Source organism: Aotus nancymaae, unplaced genomic scaffold, assembly GCF_030222135.1.
Source record: "Aotus nancymaae isolate 86718 unplaced genomic scaffold, 86718_ANA_hifiasm-v0.15.2.pri h1tg000040l, whole genome shotgun sequence".
NCBI lineage: Eukaryota > Metazoa > Chordata > Mammalia > Primates > Aotidae > Aotus > Aotus nancymaae.
Genome location: NW_026988454.1, coordinates 1,742,327 through 1,759,801, shown reverse-complemented (window position 1 = coordinate 1,759,801; position 17,475 = coordinate 1,742,327). Strand labels below are relative to the sequence as shown.

The 17,475-nt window shown below is 53.0% G+C and overlaps 1 protein-coding gene across 6 annotated transcripts in view; it reads right to left on the bottom strand.

The window, feature by feature from the left end:
- Nucleotides 1-17,475, bottom strand: part of RPS6KA2 (ribosomal protein S6 kinase A2) — a 457,314-nt gene that overhangs the window by 80,822 nt on the left and 359,017 nt on the right. For all 6 annotated transcript variants that reach the window (XM_064360463.1, XM_064360465.1, XM_064360467.1 and 3 more), the window contains 4 exons: nt 13,992-14,029; nt 10,668-10,810; nt 2,295-2,365; nt 564-652 (listed from right to left, as the gene is read on the bottom strand). In XM_064360463.1, the coding sequence (XP_064216533.1) occupies nt 564-652; nt 2,295-2,365; nt 10,668-10,810; nt 13,992-14,029 (341 nt within the window). The remainder of the gene's footprint in view (nt 1-563; nt 653-2,294; nt 2,366-10,667; nt 10,811-13,991; nt 14,030-17,475) is intronic.

Here is a 17,475-nt window from a genome sequence, read left to right as displayed (position 1 = left end):
TTCATTTTCCTGTAGTGAAACAACCTGGAACCCCCGCTCCTGGTGCCATCTGACTCTGAGACAACACGGTCACCCCACGCCCTAAGACCCGCCCAGCCCACAGAGTAACCCTCAGTACACGGTCACACACACACATAGGAAATCGATCAGTAGTTAATATTAATGTGAGTCCAGAATTTCACAGATGTGGAAGTTTCCTGATTGAAGGAGGATTAAATTAGAAGCAGCTTTTCAATGTTTCTGCCCTTAGCTTATAAACTCTCAACTGACTTTCAAATGTCAAACTGGTAGAAGAACACTACCATTTTGTGTAAAACCAGTGACTTTTAGAGAAGAGCTTCTGGTACTTTGGCAGTGACTATGTGTTTTAGAAGCTGTGAAGGGGCCTCTGTCCCTGGAGCACAGATGGCATGTGACATATTTCAACCTCTAGGTGAGGTCTGATTCCAGTGACCTCGGTCAGCGCTGGGCCGGAGGGGGAGAGTGGCCCTGCACGTCTCCACCGTGGCTTGTGGGGCAGCGCCCTGCACGTCCCCGTGGTGGGGTGTCCCAGGGACTCTTACCCAGCCGGTTGCAGGGGTTCCGTTTGAAGAGAGCTCGCAGCAAACTCTGTGCCTCCCCACTGAGGAACTGCGGCATCCCCAGCTTGGCTCTGAAAAACAGAATCCTATTTTAGGAGAACAAGGACAAGCTATAAAGAGGGCCTCAGTCAGCATTCGGAGACCTCAATCGCCGTCACCCGGAGCAGCTACGCTCCAGCATGTTGGCCTTAGGACCTTTTATGCTTTAAAGGTTACTGAGGACACCAAAGAGCTTTTGTTTATATGGACTAGAGCTGTGATATTTATCACAGTAGCAAGTAAAGGTGAGAAATCTGTATAATTTCTATTTACTAGTTCATTTTAATAAATATTTGTATTAGTAATAAATGTATTATTTAATAATAAAATCACTTAAAATAACAATAACAATCCTATTAACATAACATTGTTAATGGAAATTATCTGTGTTTTCCTAAACAAGCATATCAAAAAGCCCTTAGTGCACTGTTGTGCATTTTGGTGGGTGTCTTCCTGGCTCCATAGGAGACAGCTGGGCTCTCGTCTGCCCTGTGCTCAGGCTGTTGCGATGTTACAAGGAAACCCTGCGAGAGCAGGACCTGCAAGCCCGGGAGGGTGTCAGGGTCCCCAGCCAGCGTCCCCAGAGCACACTGAGAACCCCGGGCACACAGCGTGGCGCCTCCCTTCAGAAATTCTCCATCCCTCCCAAGTGGGAGGCCATGAGGCCACGCCTGTGACTTGCGGTTGGGGATTGTTGCAGCTTTAGAAAAAGTAAAGAACTTTTTCTCCCTTAAAATTCAAACAAACAGCGTGAATCACTGCACAGGTCCTGACTTGCAGCTATCAGTGTCTGCCGCAATTCGAGGTCCCTTGATGGAGGAGAAGGCTGATTAAATAAAGTCACTCCCCACCTTTACAAAAGGGTCCTCGCGATGGGGCTTCCTTCACTCCCTCTCTCCTTCCATCGACACAAGAACTGAGCTTACAAAAGCCGAGCTGGCGTTGTTTTAGGTGAGTCTCAATTTTATAAAAGTTACGTGTCCATTTGCAAGCACTTTGGAAGGAACTGATTAGGGGCTCCCAGGCTTTGTTTCCCGCCCTCCTGCCATCTGCTCTGGGCCAGTGATGGTCGGCGGGCGGTGTCTGCTCACATTTAGGATGCCATGGAAGGTGGCGCAAGAGCAAAACCTTGGCTTGGTAAATGATTCTTCATGAGAATTAAGCAGAAAATGGTTTGTATCCAGTCACAGGGGCAAAATGACACTGAGACCTGCCAAGGTCAACCAGGAGGGCTCTGTGAATGGGGTCAGCAGGTCTGGAGGGAAGGGCAATCCCTGCTCCTGTGATCTCTCTGGACAAGGCCCTGTAGGCCTTGTGTCTTTTTGCATCTATACTTCTGGGAGGTCTTCAGTCATCACGTTTGAAAACCAGCCACTCAGTACACATTCTAAGTGACTTACTGATAGGAAACTTGATCTATAGTAGTATTCATTCAGAACCACGCAGCAGGATAAGCCAAACCAGCACCTGCTCCCTTGACGCCCGTCATTAGAATGCCCAGCACCCGAGCACCACTGCTGCTGGTGGAAGAGCGCTACCATTTTGTACACCCGCTGACAGTACTTTGGCACTGTAAGCCCAGCAATGGAATGAGAACGCCGCAGGTTCAGAGGCGGCAGCTCTTCACACCGCAAAGTGCTCACAGGTCTTGGGGGTGGCTCCCACGCTACTCACTTGAGGATGAGGGCCATGGTCTCCTTCCTGTCCTTTCCCTGGAACGGCAGGGACCCCGTGAGCATCTCGAACTGCAGAGCAACATAGAGCACAGTGAGTTCATTCATCCAGAGGGACCCTGCTTAACGACAGAGCGCCCTAGCAGGGCAGCCTGCAACCCACATCCATCTCCTCATTCGAAATCCCCATCAGTCAAATGCAGACACTGGTCGACGTGATTGGGGCACAGCAGTGACTAAAACTGCCTCGCAGGGCTTGCGTTTCAGCGGGTGAGACGGGTGAAAGACAGACGTGGTAGGTAATCACGCTCTGTGGCAGGCCAGCAGGCGCCAAGTTCGACAGAGAAGAGGTCGAGCGGGGTTGGGCGGTTTGGGAGAACACATCTTACACGCGGTTGAGGACCCTGTCCTGCCCTGGCGGGTGTCGTGGCAGGGATGAGCGAGGAGGAGGAGGAGAACATTCGTGTGAATACCCGTGCATGCGAGCGTGGGCGGAGGCCAGAGTGCTTCCAGCACGAGATACACCTGACCACGGCCATTAGCCTCTGATGAGGACAGTATGTCACCAGCAACCTCTCAGACACAGCTTCTGCACCGTACGTCCTTAGTTTGTCATGACTGGACGCCTTCCAGGACAGAGCGTGAGATAAGGAGAGGATGGAGGGCAGCCTTTTCTGAGCGGGGTTTCTTTCTTGCACCAACTCCCCCGGCACATGCAGGGTGATTACACGCACTCTGGAAGCAGTGGCCTGGAATGGTCTCATCAGAGGAAGGTGCACAGCTGACTGCTTCTCAGGAAAGAAACTAGGGCAGCAGCAGCAACCAATCTTTTCATAAAAATAAGATCCTGAGTCTAAGTGAAATGTGCCCAAGGATCAATCCTCCTCCACGTCTTTCAAGTCAGTTTAAACTACAAGGAAGCAGGTGTTATATGGGCTTTCTGAATTCCCCCTAGTCTTTATTTTTACTGTGTGTGTCTGTGCCCCTAGAATTCATCCTCCAGCATTCTTCCTTTGCAGTCTGAAAATCTTGATAGATACGCAAAGTACAAAGACCAAAGAAATCACGCAGAATTCCGTTACCCAAAAATGCCCGAAATTTACATTTGTTAGTTCCTCATAGTACTTTTTTCAAGCTGTTTAATTTGTTTTAAAAACATAAATAAGGTTTGTATACTAAGTTTTCACAGAATAATATAAAACTTTCAATGCTTATAATGAAATCTTTGTAATATCACTTAAAAATATGTGGATATGTCAACACGTTAATAGTGTATCTACTGCTGTGCACTTAGGGCATTCCCAATTTTCTGCTATTGTATATTGAAATGTGCACAGATGTTTTCCCGAGATTTGGATTTATTCTAATGACAGGCTGCTAGGAGTGAAATTATAAGCTTAAAGAAATGAATGCATTTCAGGTTTTATTATTACCAGTCTGCTTTCCGAAAACAACATTTTAAAAGAAATGAAAACTTTTCTGCCAGTTCTGATGTTTGAAGCTTGTTCTTTCACATTAAAATTTGCTGTCCATCCTGTGCACAGAATAAGTGAGGGACCTCAGAGCAGACAGGCTGCAGGCAATCAATAAATATAAAAGTAATACAAAGCGAGTGGAAGGGGGTCCAGAGGAGAGCTGAAAAAGAGACAAATGTGATTAAACTGGAGAGGCCTGAACGCTCTGACTGGCAGACAGCTGTTCGCCTGCTGAAACAGGATGAACGTTTATAAGCTGATCTAGCACACTGAAATATCTCTCAAAATAGAATTGTATTAGCAAAGGGAACTCCTTTCCTATTCTGCTCTTTTTTTCTTTTCTTTCTTTCTTGAGTCTATTAATAGCACTCACGAAATCCCATTTCCAAGGACAAGCCTTCTGGCTACGTGAAACGAGAAAGCCGTCATCCCATACACACCGTTCAATCCCTGGTACACAAATGGTGCCTGTCCTGATCCCAGTTAGCATTTATTTTTTACAGATGGACTGGTATGTTGCATACATTTGTTTGGTTCCTTTTTTTTTGAGATAGCGTCTTGCTCTGTCACCCAGGCTGGAGTGCAATGTCACAATCTCGGCTCACTGTAACCTCCTCCTCCTGGGTTCAAGCAATTCTACTGTCCCCGCCTCCCTAGTAGCTGGGACTACAGGTACACGCCACTATGCCTGGCTAATTTTCTTTCTTTTTTTTTTTAAGTAGAGATGGGGTTTTGCCATGTTGACCAGGCTGGTCTTGAACTCCTAACCTCAAGTGATTCGCCCACCTGGGCCTCCCAAAGTGCTAGAATTACAGGCATGAGCCACTGCACCTGGCCTGGTGAATTTTTAGCTTTTGAAGATGACTCCCTTGTGATCAGGGGCCCTCCACTGCTCTGTGTTTTTCTCTCCTCCTCCTGCTCTTCCTCCATCCACATGGTAGGAGGTGCCCAACCATCTATTCAGCCAGAGAACACCCAGCACAGCACCGTGGGTATTCAATAACTGCTTCTTGGTGATGAAGGCGCTGCTGATGGTGGGGGATGCCGAGGGTGAGGCGTGGTCTTTGCGGCCTCCCCCAGCCATGGGGCTCTGCTGCCTTTCCCGTCCCCTTATCCACCCCTTTCTGTGGAGAAGGAAGAGCATTTCAGTTTGATCGTCTGAATCTCGCTGCCGAGGAACTTTTCAGTGCTGAAGCGTTACTGACTCAGGTTACTGACGAGTTCTTGCAACGTTATTTACAGTGAGACTTCTGCTCCGTGGTGTTGAATGGCACTGAGGTTGGCCAAGGCTTCCGGGGTGAACTGAGAGAAGCCAACGTTTGTCTTGGGATCCCACAGTCAAGCAAACTCACTGGGGGAGGGGGGATTATTTTCCGATCAGCACCGAGGCCAGACTGCAGGCAGGCGCAGAGGGGCCCGAGGAGACGCGGCCGCAGCTCCCCGGAGCGCAGGCCCAATGCTTCCGGGAAGATAATCAGACAGACATAACGCAGGGTTTCTTAGCTGGGGGCACCACTGCCGGCCTGGGGACATCTCGTAATGACCGAAGGCATTTGTGACTGTCATGCCCGGGGGCCCTGGTGCCGCAGGTGTCCGGCAAGGGAGGCATGGAGGCTGCTAAACATCATACGACACGCAGGGTGTCCCATGACAAGGAAGTGTCCAGCCCCAACCCCAACAGTGCAGGCTGAGGAGCCTCATCCAAAGGGACAGCTGAGGAACCCGGAAGGAGTGGCAGCCCTGGGGCACAGGCAGGACGCACCTTTTGGAGGCCAGGGGTGCTGGGGGCAGGGGAAGGAGGAGACTCTGGGGAGACCCTCGGTGGCAGAAGCCTCGATTTCAAGTGTACTTGGCTGATCTCCTCATTCTTGAAGGGCACCAAAAGCAAGCTAACATTCTAATCCGGAAACAGGCGAGGACAACCCGCCCTGGATGGATCACTGGAAGTGGCAGCAGACCTGGCTTTGCAGGGCGTGGAGGGCTGGGTCTCTGACAGCTGTGTTTATCTATGCACATGTGTGGAGGTGGCTGCACGCACAGACATGCGCCCTCTAATCTGAGCTGCCCCTCTCCGTGTGCCACACCCCACCCCCTGTGCCAACAGTCTCAGTCTCAAAACAGCCTTGGAAGGTGCCATCCAAGGACACATCACACAACACCTGAGGTGGGACATCCAGAACATTCCGGGCCGTGGTTAAGAAATGGGAGAAGGATAAAGTGGACTCGAAACCAGCGTGCTCAAGAGATGCTTTAGATGTCTGTAAAACACAACCCAAACATCCTTCTAGAAACTGGCCCCAGCCGGGCGTAGAGGAGTGCTGGAAATTCTCCAAACATCACCACGCCACGGCCACCAGCTCCTCACGTTCTTCTCCAGGTGCCAGCTCCTAATTTCAGACACGGACTTTTATTCGAGGACACTGACTTCCCACCACTGGCACAGGTGTCCTTCATTGAGGTCTGTGGAGGGCACCTGTGGGTGCGGCTCCTTGGGAAGAGACCCCAGCACGCATCCATCTCCAAGGGACGACAGCAACCCCCACGCGAGGACCACTTCCTTGGCACGCAGTCTCCAGGGTAAGCCTTCTTTTAAAACGAGGCCCCTCTCACACACAACGGCTCTGCACTGATCCCTTTACGAGGCTTGGGTAACATATGACTTGAAAGGTCACCGAGGCCCACCTCTGAGCTTCAAATGAGAATTCATAACTTCTGATGCCACCCACAGAAGTGCGGAAAGCAGGGGGCCACCACAGTCAAGACATTTGCTTGTGTGTGGCCGGTCACCACGTGGGCAGCCGGGACTAAAGGAGAATGTGTTTCTGGGAGAATTATGTGATCTGGAGCCTGACCCTTAGGCTCTTTGAGCTTTAGTTTTCATTTTTGTGCACAGAATGGACACAGTCTTTCCTGCTTGGCTTGCAGATTGTCTGGTTGAGATCAAATGTGAAGAGGTCCAGGCAGCCTTAGCTTGTGGTCACCCCTGCAACAGCCAGCCCTGGCCCAGGCTTGAGAGTGACACAGCAGATCTGGAGCCAGACTCCTTCGCCAGCTGTCACAAGACATTGAATGTGGGACGATCCTAGCAAACAAGTGAACAATTCAGTAAGAAATGTCCTGTGTGCAGGGAGGCACGTGGAGAGGCTCCTGGTGTGCCAACGTGCAAGGCAGTGCAGGGAAACGCCTCCTTCAGAAGCTCTCCACACTCTAGGAACGGGGAGTGCGGGGACTTCAGGATGGGTGAAGGCCACCAGGCACTGGGTCTGGGGGTGAGTGCCTCTCTGCTTCCACCCTGGTGTGTCTTCACTCCCACGCAGGTCCCCTGGAGGTCTGGCCGGATGCATGCACTTCTGTCTGTGCTGGGGAATCTCAGGTTAGGGTGACTGGTGTTAAAGAAACTCCATGTGCCAGGAGACACTCACAGAGACAGACAACGATGAGGGAAGATGGAAGGTGCTGGAGCCCCGGCAAGCCGGGAGTGCCAAGAAGACACCCAAGCCAGAGCCACCAACCCCACCAGAGTCAGCAAAGGCCACTGGGAGTGGCACTTCTGTCTTAGGGCGGAGGGCGGGAGGGAACCGGGGAGGAGCCTGACAGAGCGAGGCCATCCCTCCGTGGTCTCACGTCCCCTTCCTCTCCCCCTCCTCACGTCCCCTTCCCCTCCCCCTCCTCACGTCCCCTTCCCCTCCCCCTCCTCACGTCCCCTTCCCCTCCCGCTCCTCACGTCCCCTTCCCCTCCCCCTCCTCACGTCCCCTTCCCCTCCCCCTCCTCACGTCCCCTTCCCCTCCCCCTCCTCACGTCCCCTTCCCCTCCCCCTCCTCACGTCCCCTTCCCCTCCCCCTCCTCACGTCCCCTTCCCCTCCCCCTCCTCACGTCCCCTTCCTCTCCCCCTCCTCACGTCCCCTTCCTCTTCCCCTCCTCGTGTCCTCTTTGGATTGTTCCTTCTATGTCTTTTCTGTTCCCCTAATTTCTTTCTTTCAGCTCCTCCATTTGTTTTTTAAATTTGCCGTGATTAAGACCAGAAAAAAAATTAAAGATATATTTTATATCATAAGATAGATTTTATGATCTGTTGCTTTAATAGAAGAAACAGAAGAATATCAAATCTCCCCTCCCTATGTCCCCCCAGAAACCTCACAAAACTAAGTGCAACTGGTGTCAGCTTCTATGTGGTTTTCTGGCTGTGGTTTTCTCTAAGGTACTCCTCTCCACTCCAGCCTAGACTCTGGAGCTTTTAAATATCGGTTCGCCCGAGAGCCGGGTGGCAGCATTTTATGACTTTGTTCATTACACAAAGGCTGGTCTGCAGCACTGCTGTGTGGGCCACTTGTGAGCACATAGTTACAGGACAGGACCCTGAGACAGGAGGATGCCAGGAGCCCATTCAGGGAGCCTGGATGTGCAGCGTGGCCAGCCCTGCTCTCTGGGGCAATTTGGGGTTCTCAGGGGGCAGGGGGTATAAGAACTGAAATCTCTCCTGAAGCCACAGACTATAAGCTTGGACCTGTAGCCCAGCATTGGCAAAGGCAACATCAGACTTCCAGCAAAACCTGCCCCAGGGTGGGAGGTCTCCGCAGGCCTGTCACCCTGCCCTCACCCACCACTCACCAGCCAGGGTCACACAGGAAACCGACATATTTGGAAGGGAGTGGAGCTGTCTACGCAGAAATCACCTCCAAGACAACAAAGCCAACCTAACTGTCTCACTGACATATCTAAACAAAAGCATTTTCAGTAGAAGGAGAGCAGAGGTGGTCTCAGAGGTGACCGTGGGGTAGCGAGCTCGGGGGTCTCCACGTGTCACAGGTGACCGTGGGGGACTGAGCTCGGGGCTCTCTGCATGGAGAGGGAAGCAGAGGTGGTCTCAGAGGTGACTGTGGGGGATTTAGCCCGGGGGTCTCCGCGTGGAAAGGGAAGCAGAGGTGGTCTCACAGGTGACCGTGGGGGACCTAGCTCGGGGGTCTCCGTATGGAGAGGAAAGCAGAGGTGATCTCAGAGGTGCCTTTGCGGGACTTAGCTTGGGGGTCTCCGCATGGAGAGGACCTGCCCCTTAGCCCGAACCACTGAAGGTCTGAATAATGATAAATAATAAACCAGCAGCCTCGTCCTCTTGGCTGAGCTCGTGGGCCCCTGGCATTCCTGTAGGCATTTTCTCCAGTGTCGCGCCTGTGCTCACGGGTTTACCTGCATGACTCTCTCTGTTGTGACTGACTTTACCAGCAGGAATGGCCAGGGAGGGAAGGGGATTCCACAGGCAGGAGCAGCCATGAGCATAACGAGGGCATCTCTGACTGCGAATTGGCTTTCTGGGTTAGGCTGTGGACACCCTTCTCCCAGCTGGTCTAATGTACGTCTGCCCCTCAGGGAGAGGTGAGCAGCCCGTGCAGGCAGATCGGGCACAGCCAGGGTCTGTGAGATCCTGGGGCCGAGGCCAGGCACCCAAGTGGCAAAGGGCCAGTGAGGCCTTGGACACCAGCCGGGGGTTCCCCAGGCGATACCACAGGACTCAGCCCTGGGGTTCCCTAGCAAGGGGACAAGGAGTGGTGTGTGGTGGGAAGAGAGGCGGCCTGAACTCTGAAGGGAACCAGGTTTGGCAGGCACACAGTTCTGCCACACGCCAGCGGGACAGTCTTCTTCCAATTTCGTAAAGTGCTCCTGGCCTCAGTTTTCTCCTCTGTGTGATGCACAGGCCAGAGGGCGGGATACCCCTGAAATGCTGCTATCCCATCGTCATCCATGTCAGATTCCAGAGCACTCACTGGACATCTGCTCCACCCGGAAGCCACGAGCCCCCTGCTCAGCTGGGAGGGTGGGGTTGGGGGGGAGAGTGAGAGCGAGAGGACCCTCCAAGGACTGGGAAAGGAGACCACACTGTTCCTGGCATACCACAGAACACTCAGCCCAAACCAAGTTCAGTTATACACTCTGTCTGCGAGACTGTAACACAGACAACAGTCCAAACCAAGTTCAGTTATATACTCTGTCTGCGAGACTGTAACACAGACAACAGTCCAAACCAAGTTCAGTTACACACTCTGTCTGCGAGACTGTAACACAGACAACAGTCCAAACCAAGTTCAGTTATATACTCTGTCTGCGAGACTGTAACACAGACAACAGTCCAAACCAAGTTCAGTTACACACTCTGTCTGCGAGACTGTAACACAGACAACAGTCCAAACCAAGTTCAGTTATATACTCTGTCTGCGAGACTGTAACACAGACAACAGTCCAAGTTCAGTTACACACTCTGTCTGTGAGACTGTGATGGAGAAAACAGCCCAAACCAAGTTCAGTTACACACTCTGTGAGACTGTAACACAGACAACAGTCCAAACCAAGTTCAGTTACACATTCTGTCTGTGAGACTATGACGGAGAAAACAGCCCAAACCAAGTTCAGTTACACACTCTGTCTGTGAGACTGTGACACAGACAACAGCCCAAACCAAGTTCAGTTACACACTCTGTCTGTGAGACTGTGTCAGAGACAACTCACCTTTCTAGACACCGATGCAAAAATGCCTAACTTCTTGTACATCTCAGTTCATAACTAAGTGCAAGGATTTTGTGTTTAAGAAAAATATTTTCATATGAAAACCATGGCATCTCTTATCATCATCATGCTAAGCCCGAAGAGCACGAAGCATGAAGACAGTTTGGCTCCTCACACGCGTGGGTTCTCCTTTGAACCCCAGTCCCACTTGCTGATGGTGGGGACGTGGGAAGGACAGGAGGCTGCTGGGAAGTGCTCGGCCTGGACATTTGTGGCATGTCCCAAGCCACACCCTGAAGCACTGCCTTCACCTGCATTCCTGGACCTCTGAACCCACCCGAGGACAGGGGTCCGTGTGGGGAAGAGCTGCCATGGCAGGGAAGGGGCCTGGGGGAAGGCTCACCATGAGCACACCGAAGGACCACCAGTCGGCACTCTGCGTGTGTCCTCGCCGGTTCACCACCTCGGGCGCCATGTACTCGATCGTGCCACAGAAGGAGTACGCTCTCTTGTCGTGGTCAATGGCCTCCTTACTCAGGCCGAAATCTACATGCAAACACAGCACACGCACTGCCTCAGTCTCTGGGTGTGTTCAGGGGTCCCCACGCAGGCGGGCGTCAGTGTCCTTTTGTGGGCCTGCCCCTCTCCAGGTGGGCGTGGCAGAGCCCTGCTCAGTGAAAGCAGGACCACATGAGCACTTCCAGGAGCCCGTCAGTGCCCAGAGCCCACTGGTGCCTGAATTTAAAATCCTCAAAGCGTGAGCAGTTCCTTATGAATCTACACACCCAGCAGTGCCTTGAAACACCACCCAGACTGCAGATGCTCAGCCACCGATGGGAACTCACGCAGACCCTCTTCCACAGGCACATGGAGGTGGGCGCTGCAGGGCAGAGGGACCCGGGGTGGAGGGGCAGGTGTGTGGCTGACAGCTACGGGGAAGGGGCCTCCGGCTGTAGGGGAGCCAGGGGGAAGGCCGAGTGTGGTGAACCTGCCTGCCCTGACAACGCCAGGGTGTGGAGAGCACAGATGGGCGGAGGCGGCCTGGGGAGCAGGGGCCGAGCTATGATGGAAGAACAGGGTTCACCAGGTGCCACAGAGCACGGAAGGGCTTCTGAAGGAAGTGGCCCTGGGGCTGGAAAGAACAGGAGTGCACTGGCTCAGGGCCCACAGGTCTGGGGGATGACAGAGCGGCTGAGTGGAGCCGAGGCAGGCCCAGCCAGTGGGTAGAGCAGCAGCACCCAGAGAGGCCACGGACTTCCCCCCCGAGCCTGGGAATGGGCCACCTTACATGGCAGAAAGACTGATATGGTTTAGCTGTGTCTCCACCCAAATCTCACCTTGAATTGTAATAAATCCCCACATGTCATGGGAGGGGACCAGTGGGAGGTAACTGAAGCCTGGGGGTGGGCTTTTCCTGTGCTGTTCTTGTGATAGTGAATGAGTCTCATGAGATCTGATGGTTTTATAAAGGGCAGGTCCCCTGAACATGCTCTCTTGCCTGCCACCATGTAAGATGTGCCTTTCCTCCTCCTTTGCCTTCTGCCATGATGGTGAGGGCTCCCCAGTCATGTGGAACTGTGAGTCCATTAAACCTCTTTCCTGTAAACTACCCAGCCTTGGGTATGTCTTTATTAGCAGGATGAGAACAGACTAATACAGGGACTTTGCAGATGCCACTGGGATTTGGAGATGGGGGATGACCCTGGATTTCTGGGTGTGCCTAATGCCATCACAAGGGTCTTCAGGTTAGGGAGGGGGTCAGAATGCCATCTGAGAGCTCAGAAGATGCTGCCCTCTGGCTTCCACCATGGAGGACACGGCACAGACAAGGAATGCGGGGGTTTCTACCAGCAGGAAGAAGCAAAGCAAGGGAATGTCCTCTAGAGGCCCCCGAAAGGCAGGCAGCCAGGCCAATGCCTCGATTTCACTCCTGTGAGGCTTATTTCCAACTTGGGGCCTCCTGACCTGTAAGGTGATAAGTTTGTGTGGTTTGAAGCCACGATGTTTCTGGCATTTTGTTACAGATGCAATAGGGAACTAATACAAATAGGGTGTCCCGAGATTAGAGCAGCCGCTTCCAGTTTGACTGAACTTGCTGGAGGCTGCCAGGGTTTAGATGTAAACAGGGAGGGTGGTCATGTGGCCACGGCCACGGTCCAGGGAGTGAGGAGGAGGCAGGGACAGCATCAGCGAGGCCCACAGTGCAGGCCGCACTCCCGTGAGACTCTGGGTGTCTGTCTGAGGTCGGTGCTGAGCATCTGCGAGGCCCACAGTGCAGGCCGCACTCCCGTGAGACTCTGGGTGTCTGTCTAAGGTCGGTGCTGAGCATCAGCGAGGCCCACAGTGCAGGCCGCACTCCCGTGAGACTCTGGGTGTCTGTCTAAGGTCGGTGCTGAGCATCAGCGAGGCCCACAGTGCAGGCCGCACTCCCGTGAGACTCTGGGTGTCTGTCTAAGGTCGGTGCTGAGCATCAGCGAGGCCCACAGTGCAGGCCGCACTCCCGTGAGACTCTGGGTGTCTGTCTAAGGTCGGTGCTGAGCATCAGCGAGGCCCACAGTGCAGGCCGCACTCCCGTGAGACTCTGGGTGTCTGTCTAAGGTCGGTGCTGAGCATCTGCGAGGCCCACAGTGCAGGCCGCACTCCCGTGAGACTCTGGGTGTCTGTCTGAGGTCGGTGCTGAGCATCAGCGAGGCCCACAGTGCAGGCCGCACTCCCGTGAGACTCTGGGTGTCTGTCTAAGGTCGGTGCTGAACATCAGTGAGGCCCACAGTGCAGGCCGCACTCCCGTGAGACTCTGGGTGTCTGTCTAAGGTCGGTGCTGAGCATCTGCGAGGCCCACAGTGCAGGCCGCACTCCCGTGAGACTCTGGGTGTCTGTCTAAGGTCGGTGCTGAGCATCAGCGAGGCCCACAGTGCAGGCCGCACTCCCGTGAGACTCTGGGTGTCTGTCTAAGGTCGGTGCTGAGCATCAGCGAGGCCCACAGTGCAGGCCGCACTCCCGTGAGACTCTGGGTGTCTGTCTAAGGTCGGTGCTGAGCATCTGCGAGGCCCACAGTGCAGGCCGCACTCCCGTGAGACTCTGGGTGTCTGTCTGAGGTCGGTGCTGAGCATCAGCGAGGCCCACAGTGCAGGCCGCACTCCCGTGAGACTCTGGGTGTCTGTCTAAGGTCGGTGCTGAGCATCAGCGAGGCCCACAGTGCAGGCCGCACTCCCGTGAGACTCTGGGTGTCTGTCTAAGGTCGGTGCTGAGCATCAGCGAGGCCCACAGTGCAGGCCGCACTCCCGTGAGACTCTGGGTGTCTGTCTAAGGTCGGTGCTGAGCATCAGCGAGGCCCACAGTGCAGGCTGCACTCCCGTGAGACTCTGGGTGTCTGTCTAAGGTCGGTGCTGAGCATCAGCGAGGCCCACAGTGCAGGCTGCACTCCAGCAAGACCCCGGATGTCTGCCCTCAGGATGGTGCTGGGCATCAGGGCTTCCGAACTAAACACCCAGCAGTGCTGAGAAAGCCCAGCAAACAGAGCATGGCCGGGGAAGCTGGATGGTTCTGGACATTATGAGGATGCACGACACTATAACCAGTCTGTAGCTACAGAAAATTCTGCCAAATTAGAGACGAAGCATCTGGCCAAGGGAAGGTGGTCTAAATAAGAGGGCTTGGGCTTTGAGGTGGCCCCCAAAATTACCAGGGTTGAGATGAAGCCACGAAGGGCCTGCCATCTTTTACAAACCTGTGATCTTAATATGTCCCTCTTCATCCAGGAGGATGCTAAAAGAAAGGGAAAGAAAACAGACGCTTTAGAAAGAGACCCAGCCCACCGACAGGCACGCAGAGCTCAGGAGGGGAGCTGCAGGGTTCAGGGAGCCCTGACGGAGCTGCCCGGGAAGTACCTGCTGCTTGTGAACTGGGCTTTCCCATCCCGCCTCCTTCTCCACAGCTCCCAGCTAAAGATGCACACCTCCCAGACAGAGATGTGTGTTCTTGCGCCTGGGTGACTGCTGGCTTTAGATCTTCACGGGTCCTCAGGGAAGATCTGGGAGCCCTCCAGACCGCTGTGTGTGAAGCACAGGTGGAGAGGGGCCTGGGAGCCTTGGAGAAGGAATGTTTCTACACTCGGATGCCCTTGCTTTCCAAAGACCCCTTCTTCTCACATGTATCCTCCCGAGCCTGCCGTGGCTCTCGAGACCCATCCCAGGGGAAGCCGGCACATGCAGGGGTCATGGCATTGAGGAGCTTCAGGCTTTAGCAGGTACATCTTGTGATGGGACCTGGTCCTGGCTCAGCACCCCTGTGGGCCACTGGGTCCCCGTCTTGTTCCCGCCAAGCCCTCCTCACGCCATGTGCCTGATGTGAGAGTTGGCATTACTCCTCCCAGGTATCCTGCTGTGGGGTGGACCCTCCATTCCCTATAGAATGGAGGCGGGGTCTATACAGGGCTGGGCGCAGGCTTAAACCCCTTCTTCCCTGAATGTCAGGCTGGAGTCAGTCAGTGTGGGCTGTGATACCCTGATGCCCTTGTGGCCCCAAACTTTCCCTATTTATTTTTTTGGCTGTAATTAAATCCTGTTCTTCCAGATGCTGGGAGGTACCAGCCTAGCCCTAAAGAGAACAGAAAGTGGGCTAGAAAGAAGCAAAAGCAAGGCTTGGAGGATGAATCTGTGATAGATACCTTTATAGAAATCTGTGAAAGGAAGGAAAGCCTGACTCACTACAGCAAGGATGAGCCTGAAGGATGTCTCGAGCGATGAAACCAGCCTGTCCCGAAACGACAGGTATTATACGATTTACAAATATAAAATGTATGGCCCCTGGAGGAGTCAAGGTCTTAGAGATGGAAAGCAGATGGTGGGTGTAGGGGCTGGGGGCCTACTGTGCCGGGGGACAGGGCTTCAGTTCCGCAAGCTGAAACCATTCTGGAGATGGATGGTGGATATGGGGCTCAGCAGTGGGCATGTGCTTGACGCCACTGAGCTGGGCGCTTCAGTGTGATTCAAACTATAAATGTTATGCGTATTTTTCTACAATAAAAAAAGTCTGCCATGGGGTTAAAAAAAACACCTACTGTTTTCTGGAAATGGGAAGGAAAAACTACAGCATATATTTAAGATGACGATTTATAATTAATGAGGCAAATGTTTTCGTCTTTGCCTTTTAGGCATATTCAATCTTTGCCCAGAATGAAGCACGTTTGAAGATTAACTCCCTAATAATTCTGATTGAACAACACAACCTTTTCCTTCAAGTCTGCAATCAAACATGGCTATTTTTAGCTGTGAGGATCATGCTGACCTTCAGGAGCAATGAGAACCTGCACTAGAGGCCTGGGTGGACGTTCGGGGTGAGCTTCTAACACTCAGGCGTCCACAACCAGGCCGCAGAGGAGAAGCAGGGGCCGTGTCCACACAGACTCACAACACTCCACTTCCACTTAGAGGGTAATTAACATGGGGTAACTTGTAACGTCTGGGGTGACCTTTGCTGTGACCCAAGGTGACAGGCCAGGCTCTGCCAACATCTCCCGATTAGGGAGGGGTGAAAGGGGAGGCCCAAGGCTCAGAGCACCGCAGCGTTCAAGGTCAGACCCACTTTGAAATGGAAATCTGGCCTTGTGCTCCTGATCTTGGAAGGAGGCAGCAGCTGCCAGGAGGCCGCCCTCTTGACGGATTACTCAGGTTAAAGTCTTTCATGAGTCTGCATTGAGCATCCCTTTTCTGAAGTGCCTGAAATTGGAAATGTTTAGAATTTTTGGATTTTGGAATATTTACTTATATATAATAAGATATCTTGGAGCTGGGCCAGTCTAAACAGAAAATTCATTTTTGTTTCACATACACCTTCTACACATCGCCTGGAGCTGATTTACGGAATATTTTAAATAATTTTGTGCGTGAAACCACGTTTGTGTTAAGTACTTATGTGTGGAATATTCCCCTTGGAGGTATGGATTTTGGAGCATTTCAGATTCTGGATTTTTGGATGAGGGATGCTCGAGCTGTATTTACACACATATTCAATTCAGGTGTGCAGCTGTGACGTTCCACGGGCTGGTGGTGAAGTCAGAGCATTAAGCACATGGGCAAGTGCATTTTACATCACGCGCTGGACATGGGACACGACCTGGCTTCTGGGTAAACCAAGATGTTTCCCATCAATGACAGCCGCATGTAACAACACCGGCTTTAGAGCAGGGCTTGTCTTTTCTCAGTTCCATGCAGATGACAGGGCAGGAATATGGAGCAGCAGCTGGGACCCGTTTCCAGACCGCAGGGCCCCCTTGGTCTTAGCTCACAGGCTTGGGCTGCCTGGTGGCACCCAAGGCTGGTCGGTCCCACCAGGCCACCAGGCGATGCCTCATCTAGGGGTGGCTGTGGGCCCTGGTCTGGGTGGGTGGCATGAATTGGCCCCTCGAGGCAGTGAGGAGTGAGTGAGACAATCAGCTACTTCCCCTCAGGGATACCGCCGAGGTCAACTGAACCTAAAATACCACCCTGCAAATCTCTTCTTTTCTAACTGGATTACTCCTAGTTACATGTCAGGTCTACAGAGAAAATGTAAAAACAACAATATCAAAACTAAAATGGGAAGATTATTATTTTGGAGAGACTTCAGCGTTTAAAAATTTAGAATAGATTAGCAAAATATCCTAGCAATAACAGCCTCACAGGTCACCAAGGCCAAGGATACACAAATCTCAGTGCACCTGGCCTGGGGATTCTGGGGCCGCTGTCTTTTAGGGAACTTCTTGGGAGAGCTCTCTGACTGCGTGCCTAGAGGTGGGGCCAGCAGGTGACTGAGTAGAGGTTCGTGACCACATTCCTTGGGCTTGCTGAAGCAGCTGAAAGGGCTGCCTGATCTGGAGGATGTCAGGGAAGAGATGAGAGAGGAGAAACCTGCCTGGAGGCAGCCATGTTTGAGACGGTCCCCAGTGGCCGGACGAGCCTCACCCAGGAGAGTGGGCAGGAATGTGGGTCAGGGTCGTGGGTGTGCCATGCCCCTCCCCAGCTCCAGCTTCCCGGTTTCCTGTGCATCACAGACACGCACCTGGGCCTGGCCTCCCTCAGACGTTATGAGTGTCAGGTGGGAATGGGCTCGGGCGTTTCCTATGCAAATCAGCAAAGCCACACCTGCATCTGGGCCCTGATGCCTAAGCGGGTCTTGCCAGCACAAGAGTCTCCCCAGCCCGCTCTGATATGTCCTCATTTAGGAAATAAATA